At 37.6% G+C, this 17979-nt stretch overlaps 2 protein-coding genes across 2 annotated transcripts; one reads left to right on the top strand and one right to left on the bottom strand.

Annotated features, from left to right (window-relative positions):
* Positions 1-4666: 4666 nt before the first annotated feature.
* On the bottom strand, positions 4667-12712 carry LOC131538771 (gastrula zinc finger protein XlCGF8.2DB-like). Its single transcript, XM_058772877.1, has 4 exons — positions 12665-12712; positions 12433-12512; positions 11804-11946; positions 4667-9175 (listed from the first exon to the last, which is right to left on the bottom strand). Exons 3-4 carry the CDS (start codon positions 11865-11867, stop codon positions 8151-8153), a joined length of 1089 nt encoding a protein of 362 aa, XP_058628860.1. The 5' UTR covers positions 11868-11946; positions 12433-12512; positions 12665-12712; the 3' UTR covers positions 4667-8150.
* A 3073-nt stretch (positions 12713-15785) lies between these two features.
* On the top strand, positions 15786-17543 carry LOC131538836 (C-type lectin domain family 17, member A-like). The gene is made up of 2 exons (XM_058772987.1): positions 15786-16572; positions 16662-17543. The coding sequence occupies exons 1-2, from the start codon at positions 16539-16541 to the stop codon at positions 17060-17062; spliced, it is 435 nt and encodes a 144-aa protein (XP_058628970.1). The 5' UTR covers positions 15786-16538; the 3' UTR covers positions 17063-17543.
* Positions 17544-17979: the final 436 nt, after the last annotated feature.

Raw genomic sequence — 17979 nt, 5'->3', positions numbered from 1 at the left:
GCGTTGCAGAAAGAGAGAAAGGATGAGTTTAGAGAATGAGAAAGTGAAATCCCAAGTTTATAACAATATGTTCTATTGCATAGACCTGAACAACCATCAATCACTTAATTAACCCTCGCATTGAGTTTCTCAATGAGGCTAAAATTTATATTAAATGCACCAGTTCAGTTAGAATCTGCAGTTGTTTTACTTGCGTTGCCTTGTGTTACAGGGATTCCTTTCTGTCGTCGTCGTTGCAGGAAAGGGGTTTTCCCGAGTTGGTGATTGGCTGGAAGTTCAGTAGTCTTTGAAGTGATGTCTTGGGTAGCCAATGGTTGGGCGTTGGCTGAGGATGGTCTTGGAGTCAGTTGCTGGTTGAAGTTTGAAGCGGGTGCAGTCGGAGCTGGACTTTGCAGCAAACTTAACTTTTGAACACGAGACTCAACGGAAAGAAAAGAAACTAAAGTAAAAGAATAAAATGAGTAACGAGACTAGGTGGTTTTTCTTCTCATCGTGGTGTTAGGTAGCAACTGGCCTGTAGGCCAGAGCACGCTCAAAGAGCGCTAAAACAGCGTCAAAACGCAGTGGCGAGAAGAAGAGAGAAAGGACGAAAAGAGGAAAAGAGGAAGATTTGATGCTGTCCTGAGGTTTTAAACTCTGCTTTTTGGACACATCCCATCTGGTGTCTTGACCAATTAGATAGGCTATTATCTTAGTTAGGGTTGTTCCTTCCATCATAAATCAGCATGTTATCAGTCACATGGTCTGAATTTTACACACTCTTGCAAAGTATAATTTCGGATGTGATTTCTATAACCAGAATATGATACATTTGACAAAGAATCAATTGGAAGAAACGTTTCAAGCTAGAATTGTCAAGCTCATACATACCAAACATGAATAAACCTTAAAGTCATTCAATAGTTATTAAAAAGACATACATAATATGTGCTTAAAACATGATAATCTAATGTGTGGGTTACATACATAATATAGTGTTATGCCTAGAAATGTCCTTTTAGGATGATTTTACGTGCATATGAAAAAGAAAGTCTCTGTGTATTTCTGTGGAGACCAAAAGACATGTTCTTTGGACAGAGGAATTTCAGTCTCAGTCTTTGTCTTGTATGTGTGGGGGAGAAGTCAATCTAAAGAAGCTTGTGATTTCTCTTGTGGAACACATGTGATGGCCATCTCTTTGACCATTAATCTTGACTATTTACCCCAAATCTGACGATCTCCTTCCTACGTTGGACTTATCAATAAGTGTTCTTTTGTCTTAAATGTTGCAAGCTGTTCTGGAAGAGGCTTGTTGGTTAGGCTTGCTCCAGAAGTCGGAGATAGGAATCTTTACGACGTTGTCCTGTTCTCCTGGAATTTCAGCTCCTCATGTTTCGATGTTCTGATCGAATCTTAGTTTTGTCTGACTCGTTCTGATGCTACATACAATAAAACTATATAAGTTGCATATATAAAATATTATATTATTGTATAATTGCCATAGAATATATAATGATTCAGTTTACATAACTTTCATGAATTGAATAAAAACAGAAAAAAGCGAAAACACAATTATGCACATTATTTATTTATCATTTTGTAGATGCAGAGCTAAAAATCATTGAATTTTGTCCACTGTCATCTTGTTCCGACCAAAGTGACTTGAATGCACCTCACGTCGTAATTACGACTTCTCAACTCGTAAGTATGAACGCCCCAGGAGGACTTGAATGCAGCATAAGGCTACAGGCAGATGAGTTTTTTTCAGGGTTGGAGCTAAACTCTGCAGGACATTGGCACTCCAGGACAGACATTGCCTAACCCTGGTCCAGAAGCATGGCACACTTGGTGATGTACTTGATTTTCTTATGACAGCTGCTACAAAATTTCGGCATCACTGTTTTGTGAAAAGACAGCAAAGCACTTTTTTTTTCAGGCCAAAAGATTTCAGGCAAAATCAGACCAGGAAACTGTGGTGCTGCAGGTAGATTTTTCTGAATGCTACACCACTGTTTATCAAGACCAGATCAAGTCAACACACTGCTATCAGAGACAGATCACAGTGTTTCCCTCTGTGCTGTGTTCTGATGGAGATCCAGAGTCATATATACCGTAATGAGTGTCAGCTTGGACCATGGCAAGAGGTATGTGGCAACGTTCCTCACCAAGATTGTGGACCGCCTTCGAAGTAATGGTTTTATGCTGGTTCAACAAAATGTTTCCTTTCCTGACCTGATCTTATGTAAGCGCTTGGCACAGAGAAGAGCAGCTCGAGCAAGGCAGCAGAGATACCAGTGTCAAGTTCTATTGGACAATGAGCACTGTGATAAAAATGTTTTCAAGTGGCATTAAGTTGATGGGTCTGTGGTGGTACTGAAGATGTTTACCTCAGCTAAAAGTTTAATTTCTATACTGAAATAAATTTAGGTTAACATGTACAAAATTGGTTTTGTTATAAAACAAGCTAAAATTATTGGTTTTATAAAAATGTCCAAAACCCCTTTTTTTGTTTTGTTACAAATGACAGGAAAACAAGTTTTATGTCAGTTACGAAAAAACTTTGTTTCCAAAAATATCATTGTAACAGAGTTTAAACAGGTTTGGTGTGATTATTTTTTGGGTGTAACGTACATGCAGGTGAATGAATGGGTCCTGGAGCTCGAAATAATATTTGTTGGCACCAGTGACTTGGGGCCAGATTTTAGGCTGCCGAGACAGCCCCTGTTCAGCCTTGTTGAAATTCTCCGACATCCTTCTGGCCAAGGATGGAGATGTAAGATCCAGGTGTGTGTGTTTGTGTACTGGATAGAAAGTGCAGCATCATACAGACTAGTGGCAAATACATTTCACATCCCCCGGTCTACAGTCCACAGGATTGTGCACAGGATCACAAAGGCAATTGCGTTTTTTAACATAACATATGGCTAAGTGGACATAATTATTCATTTTTATGGTGTCAACATTTTCTTTTCAATTAATATTAATTTCAATATACTATGCAATATTAAAGGGGTGTCCAATGCTGTTTCATGTATGTTGAGTTATATACACTGTTAAAGAGTTGGATTCTCATGCTAAACATGGCCAAAGTTTCTAAAAAGGATTTGGATGTATAACAAGAGTACATCTGTGCCAAATACACACTTCCAGGCTTCTTACAAGTGTCAGAATTTTTTTTTTTCCATTGTGGTTCTTCATGATGTCATGAAGGGTGGAACTCCTTATATGGGCATTTCTCCCAGAAGAGCATGCCCGTGCACAGACCAGAGCGAGACCAAGAGCACGCCCATCAACGCGCTTCATTCAGCTGCACTGCATGGGACTCGCTCAGGAAGAATGTCTCTAAAGTGTGTTTTTGGTTGTACGGCAAAGATAACCTTTTTCAGCTTCCCGAAGAACCCAGCGTTACGTAAACAGTGGATGCATTTTGTTTTTTGGGGCAGCAACGGAGCTTTGCAAGTGTGTTTGTTGACAAACGTTTTATAAACAAGGCCTGGTTTGACGCTAGATTTGCACATCGTTTCATATCAAAAGATGGAGTGGTCCCAGCTATAAAAGATCCCGGTCATGTTTCAGAACTGCAGACGGTAAGTGAAACGGCATCAAATGTCTGTGTTTTGTTGGCAGTCGATGCGCAAGTTCTCGTCACTCTTTAGCTCCGCCCACAGCATGCCTCCAGGAGCTCAGATGTTTTCGGAGAGAATCGTAAAGCTGTATCTTTCTTTTATAAATACGATAAAACTAAAGACTTTTTGGAGATATGAAGGATGCAATACTACTCTATAGGTACTCAAGATTAACATGAGATTGGGTGAAACTGTGTTATGTCCCCTTTAAAAATGCTAATTGCATTTCCATGACCAGAGGATCTTCCCATCATTGGCCAAGGTTTTGCTGATCTTGCTGGTGCTGGAGTTTTCCAAAATGCTGTTGGCTGCATTGGTGGATGTCAGGTGGGCCTTCAGCTTGTTCTGTAAAATTATAAATGTCATCAACAATGATAACAATGAAGAGTCATATATGCAGATTCACAATTCATCTCACTGTCCTATAAAAATTCTGTAAACTTAACATCTTTTGTGCCCCATGGAGCAACAACATGAGGGCAAGTGATAAATTCCTGATGAATTCCTGAATGTCGACTCAGTGTGTCTGTTCCAACTTTCTGTGAAATTACACAGACAAATAAACACCTTAAGTATTGGAACAAATATTTGAGTGATCTTTTTGAGCATACTCTTCAAATTATACTCTTTCTACATAATTTGTAGGTCAAGATTAAACCACCAAGTGAGGACGCTGCATGTTCTTGCTTTTTGAAACCATCTAAGGTCAAACAACAACTACACTAAAACTTACCCCTTAGTGGGGTAACCACATCATTTCTAAACCTAAGGATCTCAGCCTCATAAATAATTTTAGCCCCACAAATCATACACCTACTTGGCGTACCCCTAAAAAACCACATACAATTATATACAGATTTTTGAATCATTATCACACAGAAAGACACACACGGACACATATTTACAAATATATACATATAAATAAATAACTTAAAGCAATATACATATGATGGTGGTTTGTTTTTGAAAGCTGGGCCTGATCAAAACAGGATCAGAAGCGGTCAGTGGAAGTAGTAGGACAGTGCACAACCGGAGTTGGACTTTGCTTTGACTTCTGGGTATGCAATCACTATCCATCCTATATTCTATGTGATAGTAGTAATTTTAAATACTATTTAGGGCAGATAGGGTGGACAGTATGCACATTGGGACACAGGGTAAAGCTATCCTCCTGGGAAATGTAGCAAGCTAAGCTATGGTAACATGGCGAAAGTAGTTTTCTACATCTAAAAGTCAATGTTCTCTCAGTGATGATCAATAAAGCTGTCAGTCAAGCAGATAGACAAGCATAATAGTTCAGTTTAGTTGTTTATTCAACTGTTCCAAACCAATTTGGCAACAAAAATAAGTATCATGTACTGGCCGGATTTACCTCATATTGCGACATAGGCAAAATACATTTTTGCTTTCGGCCAGAAACCTCCTATGGCCTAAACTTTTACTTTTCAGGAAATTAAAAAAAACAAAACAAATAAATACTGCATTTTAATTAAAGGTGCCATAGAATGCATTAATACAATATTTTAAATTGTTCTCTGATGTCTACATAGAAGGTATGTGGCTTAGGTAAGGGTAAAAAATCTCCAGAAATGGTTTTACATGTGCATTTACAACCCTAGGATTTGTCCCTAGAATGAAATGGTCTGTTATTACCTTGGAAGGGTCATGAATAATAATCTAGAGCTCTGCTCTGATTGCCTGTTTCACAGCTCACACAGCAAACAGATCTCTACTGTCCGTGAACGATGGAGAGATTAGGCATCCAACCTTATATGTTTGAGCCTGTATCAGACGAAGATACAGATTTTGAGAGATTTTGCAAGAATGTTTAGCATCTGTGGTATGAACATGATCACTGCGAGACGCTGGTGGAATGAACGAGGCTTGAGAGAGAGTTGTGAGTGAGGGCACGGCTGTGTTGCCAGATCCAGCTGTTATAAGCATCTTTGGACTTGTGTAGAAAATTAGTAGGATGTTGCAGTTTAGGGTCAGTGATATCTTTATCTGATCTTAATTGCAAATGATTTGAAATAATTTCAGTTTATTTTTATTAATTTATTGGTTTTTGTTTGTTTTAATAGCAATATCTGGCAACACTGCATCGATGATTCAGCTGTGCAGGTCCGGCTGGCCTAGAACATGGGCTGGTATACGTTACGCAAATGTTGGAGGTGTAAACATTAATGATCCCGACTGTAACGTCACAGTCGGTGTTATGTTGGGATTCGCTTCTTTTTCAGTGGTCTTTTGCATGCACAAGATTTACATAAGAAGGAGGAAACAAAGGTGTTTGAGGCTCACAGTTATATATATAATTATATATTCTGTGATCAAAGCTGAATTTTCAGCATCATTACTCCAGTCTTCAGTGTCACATGATCCTTCAGAAATCATTCGAATATGCTGATTTGCTGCTCAAGAAACATTTCTGACTATTATCAGCGTTGAAAACAATTGTGCTGCTTCATATTTTTGTGGAAACTGTGATACATCACCATTCAGTCTGGAGTTAACAAAAAACAATACTTTTATTCAGCAAGGTTGCATTAAATTGATTTAAGTAACAGTAAATATATTGGCTACTTATAAAAATTATTTATATATAAAAACGCTGTTCTTTAACTTTGTATTCAACAAATAATCCTGAAAAAGTGTCACCGTTTCCACAAAAATATTAAGAATCAAAAACAGTTTTCAGTATTTATAATAATAGGAACCATTATTAATAACTGAGCACAAATAATAATTGAAATTAATTGAGCAGCAAATCAGCATATTAGAATGATTTCTGAAGGATCATGTGACACTGAAGACTGGAGTAATGATGCTGAAAATACTGCTTTGATCACAGAAATATTTCATTTAGCTCAAACATTAAACCATTAAAACGTTTACATTAAAATCTTCTTTAGAACTTTCCTAATCACGGCACTTGAAAGCAAAAGTTTTCAGATTTCCAATGTTCTAGAGTAAGTTTGAGAATTATATTTTTACAATTTTTTGAAACATTTTCTTAGACACGTAAAATTACAGAAGAAATATAACGACAAACATTCACTCTTATCTTTTGTCCGCTGAAAAAGGCTACGTTAGTGTTTCTATGTACACTGGCAAATAATGTAAACGGCATTAAAATCTGAGAAATTCGAAAAGGGCCATTTGTCTGGGCTGATGGACATGTATAGGCTACGTAACCTACATTTACTATAATCCATTCTTTATATTTACACAATGGGCCAGCCAACATTGTACAGCGGCCACCGGGAAAACTCCTGGTGCTGTAGATGGCCAGTCAACCACTGGCTCACGGTATGTCATTTCCATGTACAGAACTCTTATTATTCAACTATACCAAGGTAAATACAGTTTTCCATTCTATGGCACCTTCAATAATAAACACAGCTATGCAGAAAATTGGTATTGTGGCTTTATTGTATACAGATTTATATATATAAATGGTAACAGTTCACAATAAAGTTCAATAGTGAGCGTGTATAAGTTAACATGAACTAAGAATGAACAATACTTCTACAGCATTTATTAATCTTATTGGTAATTTCAATTTAATGCATTATTAAAATCAAAAATTGTTTAACATTAATGCACTGTGAATTAACATGAACATACCAATTAACGACTGTATTTTCATTCATTTACATTAACAAAGATGAATAAATACTGTAATAAATGTATTGTTCATTGTTTGTTCACGTTAGAACATTAGCTAACATTAACTAATGATATCTTATTGTATAGTGTTACCATATAAATGTATAGGCCTACAAATAGGCTACGTTTATTTGCATCGTTGCATGTGTCATTATATTATTAACATTTTACCAAGATCAAGTTCAAATACGAAATTTTTGACCAGCGAATGTTTTTTCCCGTCATTACCGCCACATCAGAGGCAGTACTTGCATCACATACGTTTTCATGAACTTGCAGGTTATACAGTTTTCTGTCGCCATGTGGGCGCTCAGTTTTTTTCTGTTATTTCGCCAAAATATCATTTTATAAAAGATTAAGCGATTTGCACAAGCTATTTGACTCGACAACAAATGCTAGACTAAGACACTCTTCTCCGCTCCTCAAATACAAAAAACATTAGCCTTTATAAATATAGTGATTCTTGAGTAAAGAAACCGCTGTACTTATTCAATCAACAGTTCTTGATTTACCTTCGGACTGCAAACAAGCGGAGATGCTCTAAAATACGCACTGCATTTCATTTGAGAGGCGGGAGGAATAATGAGGTTTGAATGACAGTTTGAGGAGCCAATGGCGTTATGAGGTTTAGTGGCAGTGGCGTCACTTACTGATCCAGGATCAGTGATCCTAAGCAATTATATTTTCGATTTGAGCTTGAAGCCTCTGAAATGCTTTGGAAAATGTAATATTAGCTTTTGTTGACGCTACCGCGCTACTTAATCAAATAGATTTTCAGTAGCGAAGCTCTGTTTTTGATCAAGAAAACAGCTACGCTACTGCCCGACACTGGAATACACAGGTGATTTTTGAAATTGCTCAGTTTTGTAAACCTCGTCACACTGAGGAACACTGCAATTTCTTCCCAGAATGAGATTGCAAATGACGTTTCAGGTCTGTGATATATGTGAAACTAATTTCACACCGACCACATGTGAATGGCTTCTCTCCAGTGTGAATCCTCATGTGAGTCTTTAGGTTTCCTTTAACTGTGAAACTCTTTCCACACTGTTGGCAGGTGAAGGGTTTCTGTCCAGTGTGAGTTCTCAAATGAACCTTAAGGTTTCCTTTGTTTGTGCAGCTCTTTCCACAGTCATGGCACATGAAAGGCTTTTCTCCGATGTGAGTTATTACGTGATTCTTAAGGTGTTTCTTGTCTGTGAAACTCCTTACGCACTGATGACATTTAAAACAGTTTTCCCTTGAGTGAATCCTCATGTGCCAATTAAGGTTTACTTTACTTCTGAACCTTTTCCCACACTGATCACATATGAACGGCTTCTCTCCAGTGTGAATTCTCATGTGGCCATTAAGGGTTGCTTGATGTTTAAAACACTTTCCACACTGAGGGCACATGTAAGGCTTCTCTCCAGTATGAAGCCTCATGTGGGCATTAATTGTTGCTTTATGAGTAAAACTCTTTCCACATTGTTGACATGTGTAAGGGTTTTCTCCAGTGTGAATCCTCATGTGGACTTTGAGACTTCCATTTCTAGTGAAACTCTTTCCACACTCAGCGCATGTGTAAGGCTTCTCTCCAGTGTGAACTCTCATATGTTTTGTAAGGTTTCCATTTTCAATAAAACACTTTCCACACTGAGGGCAGGTGAAAGGTTTCTCTCCAGTGTGAATTCTCATGTGAACGTTAAGTCCTCCTTTTCTGGCGAAACTCTTTCCACACTGTTGGCAGGTGCGATAACTTCTAGATCTAGTCGTTTGCGCCCTTTTTCGCGAGAAAACCTTTTTAGTCTGAGCAACTAAAATATCGTTTGCAGTTATGAAATCATGATGTTTCTCATACAGATGTTTCTCTTCCTTTACATCATGCAGTTCTTGACTCTCCTCTTTCAGCAGCATCAGGTCTAAGGTAAAAAAAAAATACAAATAAATACAAATTTAACCCCAGAGGCACAAAGAGGCAGACATCAAAACATTTAGTTATTCTTAAAGTTTTGGCAGCCATCGCCCCCTACCCATTATTTAGACCCCTTACTACCCCATTAATAAAATGCAGTCTGACTGTATTCCCTGAATATTAATGTTGATCATTATTTTGCGTTTATTAGGGGCCAAGTATAGACTGTGCTGCAATCCCTTTTGTATCTATTGGTTTTATTTTTCTTCTTATTCCTCCCCAAAGGGAGTTTTTGGAAGCTTTGAGAACTACACCTTCCAAAATAATCAAATTTGGCATACTGATAGGTGTGGTCCTGAACAGTAATCTAACCAACTCCAGGGTCTCAAGTACCAACTGTTTAATGCCACCACCAGTTCAAAATTTCACTTTTCTTTTGATAACATTTGTACTTTTGTCCTAGAAACTACATTTTTAGTTCACAGTTTACATGTTTATATAGGCTCTTCCCCATTTTGAAATGTATTGAACTCCTTCAAATTTGATCAGAATCCCATCAAAATGGTCTCAGATTATCATGACTCTGAGCTAAACAATTACCAAACTGAAATTTTGATTCTCAGCTCTTAATGATGTTGAACTGGTGCAAACATCTGTAGAATCTGATGATAGTCTGGAGTCTTGTACTTAGCGGCTAACCTTTAACCCTCTGGGGTCGACAAATGCATATATGCGTTTTGAGGCAGATTTTCCTGATAAGGCCGAAATGAGCTTGAATTACTCTGCCATTTTTGATCGTACAGATAAGAGCAATACACCATTCGAATCTGTAAGGGGTCTACTTTTATTTGTATGCACTCATAATAAAAACTAAACTTTGTGCTTTTGAAGAATAAAGAAAACAAACAGGGTGCGCTCTCTGTCTTCTCCGTCTCCGCGAACTGCTTTTTGAAACACATCACTAAAATGAACTGTAACTCAGCAAATACTTCACACAGAGACATGAGACATATATCTATAGAAAGCTTGACATGTCTACTGTTAAATGAAGTAAGTTTTACCGAAAACAAATATTCTGTGATAAAGTAATCCGTATGAAACCAAGGACATGTCCAGTTTTTCCGTCTGGTCTCATTATCTTTAATTAGGTCACGCCCACGCGCTGCTCGCGCTATTGTTATTACAAACCTCCACGCGAGCCACGCGGCATGTAAACGCCCACACCACCGTAAACAAAGCAGCAACGCGTTCATCTCGGATACTTTTCAGTTTTGGAAGAACACGCTGTGAGGAAAAAGCCTTGTATTTACCTCAGAAACACGCTGAGAGGAAAAAAGAGTTGTATTTACCGCCAGAAGACGCGCTGAGAGGAAAAAGCTTTGTTTACCTCACAAACCGAACGCGAGCGCAGCTGGAGCCGCGGAGGAGGAGATACTTTATACAGAGTAAGTAATGTTTCTTATTGACATTCGATAATGTGTTGTTGTGACAAAGTTCAATGCAATTAATTTGAACTTTTCCCAAACTATAACTCCAGAACAAAATGTGTAAAATCGAGTGCAACATTTTGAAATATATGCATTTAAATGTTGCACGACGTGAGGATAGTTATATGTTCTATGCTTTATTTATTTTGAATAGTACAAATATGTAGGCCTATATATTATAATAAATATAATGTACTGTTTTTGCTGTACTTTGGATCAAATAAATGCAGGCTTGGTGAGCTGAAGACACTTCTTACTGTTACTGTTCTACACAAATCTTACTGTTTAAATAATTTGACTGGTAGTGTATGTATTGTCACCATGTTTGCTTTGTCTTTGTCCGTTCATTGTGTTGCTCACGTCTGTTTTGTGTTTTCTCATGCAGTTTCTGCTGTCTCCTGTTTTCCTGGGTTCCAGTTTCCTGCCACTGTTTTGGATATTGCACCCACGATGTCTTGACTCTTCTGTTGTTTATTTGTTTGTTTGTTCCTAATAAACTGTTTAACTGCACTCACAAGTGAATCTCAAGTTATTTTATGTGATAGTTATACGTATACACATTTCTTTTTTCCTCACATTCTTTCTTGTAACTCTTCTCTCTCAGTCACACACCTGACTCAATGGCTCATTATGGAGCTCATTATGCGGGCCTTTGTCTTCTCAGGTGTGAGTCACGCCCTCTCGCATAGACCCTTTCTACTCAAAAAGTGACTTAGAATTTTTAAATCAATATATTGTTTTCTGTGAACAAGTAAACAAGATGATTTACATATCATTTTGAAGCAAAAATTCTAGGCTACAAGATCCAGTTCTCAAATGTTCTGTATGTGTTTTATGGCCTTATTTCAGTGACTTCAAAATTTTAGTTTTTCACTAGCCACGCATAAACGTTTCTTTCTCAAAAACAAAATCATGTACATAAATGCTGCTCACATATTATTGTAGCCCAGTTTGTACTGTTTACAGTGATATAAGACTTTAGCCATTTATATGTTTATAAGCAACTGAAAAAAGCATGTCAAAACTTCTCCAGGCCCCCAAAACACCCTTAGACCCCAGAGGGTTAAATAAAGCTACAAAAATACATGATATTAATAATTTTAATCAGGATCAAAGGAGTGAGTTCAGCTTTGAGAATGAAAACCAACCTATTTGTTCCTCAGTATCTTCATGTTTGAATGCCTCTTCATTCTCCTCTTTAATAAACACCATCTTTATAATAGTGTCACGTGGATCTCAGTCGCTTCAGCAGGAGTTTTTCTGTATGTTTGCACACACTGTTCTGTTTAAGCTGAGAATAATTAACAGAAAGAAAAATAAATGCAAACTAAATCCCCTTAGTCCAGTAGACAGTGCAGTTAATTGCTTTAAATGGCCTGATCAGCCAAACACACTCAAAACTAACATTGCAACTTAATAAAAGAACAAATTATATAGACACTAAATATTCACATAAATTTGCAGTTGGTTTGTAAAAGTCGTAAATGTGTTCTCGTTGTTTTGATCAGCAGGAGTCGTCAGCGAGCGGTGATTCGAAAGCTTCGAATCACTGAATCATTTTGTGAATCAATTGATTCAGTTGACTCGGAGTTTCATAAAGCTCCATTTCTTCCGTCAGCGGTAGTTTCCAGAGATTAAACTCGTGTTAAAGATAAACTGATTCACGATGTATGGAACGAACTTACATACTACACCTTCTCTGTTATTTATGTGTGGATGCGCTTTACTCACACAAAATATTATTCATTAATGTAAAATAAATGCCTAAAACACAAACCTTTCTTCAGCAGAATCACAACAAATGCAGGAGCGCGACGCAGCCTCGTGACGTCACGCCATCGTATCAAAATAAAAGTCCTGTATAGTGCAAAGTTGAAGTCCATTAAATGTGCACGCAGAAAAAAAGTGGTGAAATATTCACGTTGTCCAGTTAAGTGCTGAAAATTACTATCAATGAAAGAGTATCTTGAAAACAACAACAACAGTTATGATCAGAAATCATAACTCACCGGTCTCGAATCCCACGGAGGAGCTCCGGAAGGATAAAAGGAGGAGTGACGACAGTGGAAGACGAGAGAGGACCAGGCCTGGACTTTTATTTTGTATTTTATGTGCGGCAGTCGTCCGTGAGGGGCTGCCGCTTTACTTTGATGTTTGTTTATTTTATTAAAACTTTGTTTAAATGTTCGCCGGTTCCCGCCTCCTTCCCGATCTATGAACTGTGTTACATCATAAAAGTCCAGGCCTGGTCCTCTCTCGTCTTCCACTGTTGTCACTCCTCCTTTTATCCTTCCGGAGCTCCTCTGTGGGACTCGAGACCGGTGAGCGGCGCAGGTGTCGCTCATTATCATTCACTCCACCGGCCTCGCTCTGTTCCCACGGCTCTCGGCCCCGCCCCACTCGCCACAGTAATCAACTGCCAGTGAACATCCGCCTTGCACCTTGTATTACAACTTTTAAAACGATGTTGAAAACATATCTTTACTCCCAGGCTTTCTAATTTGACTTCATCTGTGTTTTTATTGTTTTACTGTTTTATCGTTTGTATTGCTTGTTTTATGTTTTAACCCTTTGATTTTGTTCAGCACTTTGGTCAGCTTCGCTGAGATAGATGTGCTATATAAATAAACTTTACTTACTATGAAAAAGATTTGCCGCGCTGGTGGAAACAACACAAGACTGTGACTGTCAAGAGCGGCTCAGATGGTATTTAGCGTGTCTAGCGCACACAATAGTCTAAAGCTTTGAATTATTTCATTTTGAAGTAGTAATTTAAAGCTTTCTATAGATATATTTATCATGTCTGTCAGACAAGTATTCACTGAGTTCATTGTTGTGCCAAATTTTGACTCTCTGATCAATCAAACTCCTCCTCTGACAGCTCACTATAGGGTGTATCACTTGGCAATTGTGCTTGTTTGCTTTATTGTTTAACTGACCCATGGATCCAGACATTTACAAACAAATTACAACTTACAAAACCACATTTTTGTGTAGTCATGAGAGGGTCACTGCAAATTTAATAATTAATTAATTAATTTTTATAATTGAAATATATATAAGTGTTGTATTTACCATAAAATACGGTGATTCAAAATGCTTTAAAATGTCTAAAATAATAATTATACTTTTATTTTATATAATCTTCAATGTGCTTTACTGGGGACACAAAAGGCAATGAAATGAAATGTTGCCATGAGGGTAATTTCCAAATTAGTCAAATATCCTTTTGGCCATCATAAAATGTAGAAAATCAAACTGTTTTTAAAAGAGATTTTTGTGTAGTCATGAGAGGATCACTGCAAATTTAATAATTAATTAATTAGTCAGTATTTTCATTAAAAATGAAATTGACTATGAAATTAAAAATTGTGACGTTCCATTGTGTGTGTTTTGCCTCTGTCTGCTGTGTGCCTTGCTTGTCTCCATAGCTACCCTTTTTAGTTTCCATAGTCATTCATTGGACCACACCCACTTCTTGTTAGTAACAAACCAATACATGCAAATACACGCTGATTGATTGATTGAAATATATCATATGAAGAATACAGCAGATAAAGAGGCTACAGTGATAAGCTTTATGCAGATCAGAACACAGCAGTACGGTACAGATAGCCTCAAGTTTAAAGGGGCCATGAACTGAGAAACCAGTTGGTATATAAGAGGTCACTGTACTATAAAAGCATCCCGTAAGTTTCAGAACTCAAAACTGTCTTGTTAGTCTAAAAACAGCTTATATTAATAATAATAATACATTTTATTTGTAATGTGCCTTTCTTACACTCAAGGCGCTACAACAGTATAAAACAACAATAAAAGAAAAAACTACTCCATAATAGCAAACACAATGACAACACAATAACAACAACAACAAACTGTAAGATTATAACTTAAAAGTTTCACTAAAGAGATATGTTTTGAGTAATTTCTTAAAACAGTCAAAGACGGAGCAGTCCTAATAGGAAGAGGTAGAGAATTCCACAATCTGGGAGAAATACAAGAGAATGACCTCCCACCCATAATTTTGAGTTTACAACAAGGCTGGTACAGAGTAAGAGAACCAGCAGAGTGGAGAAACTGAGATGGTGTGGACACTGTGACCAAATTACAAATATACTCTGGGACCAGCCCATACTGCTTTATAAGCTAAGATAAGAACTTTAAAATCAATATGTGATTGAACTGGAAGCAAGTGTAGTTGAGAAAGCACAGGAGTCATATGACTGTGGGATGGTACAGTAAGTTAAAACACGAGCAGCTGAATTTTGCACATATTGCAGCCTCTTAATCAAATTTACTGCAAAAAGTGAATTACAATAATCAAGCCTAGGTGTTATAATGGCATGAATAAGCCTTTCTGCATCAGGCATAAAGAGAAACAGTCCTATACGTGCAATATTCCGAAGATGATGAAAAGCTACTTTAGTAACATTCTTAAAATGAGTGTTAAATATCAACTGTGTATCAAAAATCCCACCCAAATTCCGCACCTGTACAGAAGGGAGAATCTGGCAATCATCCACTGTAAGTTTAAAATTATTACATCTATTTACAGCAGTTGAAGTGCCAATCAATAGAACTTCAGTTTTTGAACAGTTTAACTGTAGCGAGTTCTGTTTCATCCAGGCCTGTATTTCCAGTGTATTTCATGTAAGGGGGAGGGTCTCTCCTCAACCACCACCAGGATCCAATACCGACCCCTGAGGGACACCCTGCCGCAATGGAACAGTCTGAGATCTGTTTGCACCAGAATAGACAAATTGAGTGCGTTCTGAGAGCTATGATTCAAACCATTTTAAAGCTACACCAGATAGACCAATCCACTTATGTAATCTGTCCAGTAGTATAGTGTGACAAATGGTATTGAATGCAGCACTGAGATCTAACAAAATCAAAATGCCACAAGTCCCAGAATCTGCTGCAACATATTGAAGGCGGTCTGCTAAAATGACAGGTTCTGGAATGTAACACTCTATGATGTAATACTGTGGAGGCGGTGCTTATCCACATAAGATCAAAGCCTGCTTCTACATCGTTGCCTGTTTAGCCCCACCCACTGACCCTGTGCAGTGTCTTCATTCAGAGGTTGATAAGATTTATGAACCTTTTTGTGCTTTTATATGTAGCTTCTGTGCTGCTGTTGTAGTATAAAAATGGCATAAGTGAATGTGAACATAAGTCATGTATAGTTATTGGAGATCTTCATATGATGTTAATCAGTGAAAAAAGAGACAGAAAGAGGTTCATATAGCAAGCATGTTTTGTTACACCAGTAAATGAAATGTACTGTTATAATGTTGACCGTGAGTTGGCATCATGTGAAGAGGAAGCAACATCATCTGTGTACATGTTCTCTTTGCCTGTGATTTCCATAAATAAGGAGTTGAATGTGTTGTTGCTGTTGTCTTTTATTTCCATGTGTCATTGCATTGTGTGCACACAGAACAAACAGGTCTCTACCACATTCAAATTAACACACTTCCAGAGAATTTCAGTAATAGAGACCAACACAGAGGGGGAAAAAACAACAAAAACAAACAAAAAAACATTAAATTAAAAGGGCTTTTGTTCAGAGGAATAAACAAATGATGTGATGCTGAATGAGGGATAAAAGCAGATATAATAATCACACAGTTCGAAGCTGCAGACAGAAACATCAGACTCAGGACAGAAACACACGATCTCTGAAGTAAGAACAAATCACATGTTCATTCTTTAACTAGAATTAGACTTTGGCATGTTAATATTGTCTTTATCATTGTGTCCAGTGCATTTATGCTCCTATTAAGATTGATTTTTAATCATCGCTGAAATAATTTTTTGCACCAAATGAATCTGTGAATATTTGAAATCTGAGTTTATCTGTTTTTTCCTTCCTCAGAAATGGACCAAACTCTATACTCCATTCTTCTCGTTGGTTAGTGTGTTTGTATTTTTAATGGTTTCTAGTTTCATTAGGTTTGATCCTGTTATGAGAATCATTAAATCAGACCCTCTCTTTCACAGCTCTCTGCTCCGTATCTCAATGTGTTCAGCTTCAGTATCACTTTATAAACGAGATGAAGACCTGGACTGAAGCTCAGAGATACTGCAGAGAGAATTACACAGATCTGGCCACCGCTGACGACATGAACGACATGAACGAGCTGAACAAGAGTGTGAATGATGGAAGTGTTCAGTATGTCTGGATTGGGCTGCAGAAGACGGGTCGTGATGAATGGCACTGGTCTTCAGGTGAACCTGCGCTCTATCTGAACTGGGAACCTGGACAACCAGATGGCGGAGATGAGTGTGCTGTGATGACAAATGGAAAATGGCATGATTTGCCATGTAATGACAACCGGCATTTCATCTGCAACAACAGTAAGTTTATTTATGCTTATACTACAGGGCCGTTAAATGCTTGAATCTGATTGGCTGCCGGACATTCTAAGGTGTGCAATTATTTTCAGGCGAACGTAGTTCCAGGCAGCTCTTGACCTCATTACATGACCATATCACTTCGCCAAATGATTTCTGTTATTTCAATGGTCTTACAACAGCAAAATAACCAAAACCCACAACGACACTGGCCAAACAAATAAATATAGTAAACAAAAGGATAAAAACGACAGATCATGTCCATGTCTTTGCCACAAAATTACACTTTATTATGTATGGAAAGCACATACTCTATCTCTCCCTCTCTCTCTCCTTCACAGACCGCACATACATAACAGTTACAGTTTGCACACACTAGCATACATCGTGCTAATGTTGTTAGCGCTACTCTAAAAATTTTATCAGTAAACAACTTAAAAACTACATGACTTCTCACAAGCGAGGTAACAACAACGGCGCTGTTCGTGAACAAAAGGAACTAAGTTTCACTATAACTAGAGACATTGCTGCCGGACACTATTGAGAGACGCACAGAGGTAATCTCTCTCTCTCTCTCATAACTTAGTTATTAACTGTATTAACTGCATTAGTCTGTTATTAACAGCTCAAGTCTCCGTTACTAGGTTTAAAATGACATTTAGGAATTAGCAACGGAGGCGTTGGACCGCAGTCATGACCGCAGCACCACCTCGGGTGTGCATTATTTTTCTAATAATCCAACGGCCCGTCGTCAATTATTCCTTACATATAACATACACCAGATTTTAATGGAATACTAAACAGTATGATAATTTTATTTGATTGTGGATATTTGTCACACTTTCAGTGTTGAGACAATTTCTGAATCAGCACAATATTTGCCATAAGACTTCATTCACTGAACACACTTTGATCTACTGTTGTCTCTCTATGTGATAATTTGTCACAATGGAAACTTGATATT

This window comes from Onychostoma macrolepis, chromosome 04 (genome assembly GCF_012432095.1).
Source record: "Onychostoma macrolepis isolate SWU-2019 chromosome 04, ASM1243209v1, whole genome shotgun sequence".
In the NCBI taxonomy this organism is placed as follows: domain Eukaryota; kingdom Metazoa; phylum Chordata; class Actinopteri; order Cypriniformes; family Cyprinidae; genus Onychostoma; species Onychostoma macrolepis.
This window is presented reverse-complemented; position numbering and strand designations above follow the sequence as displayed.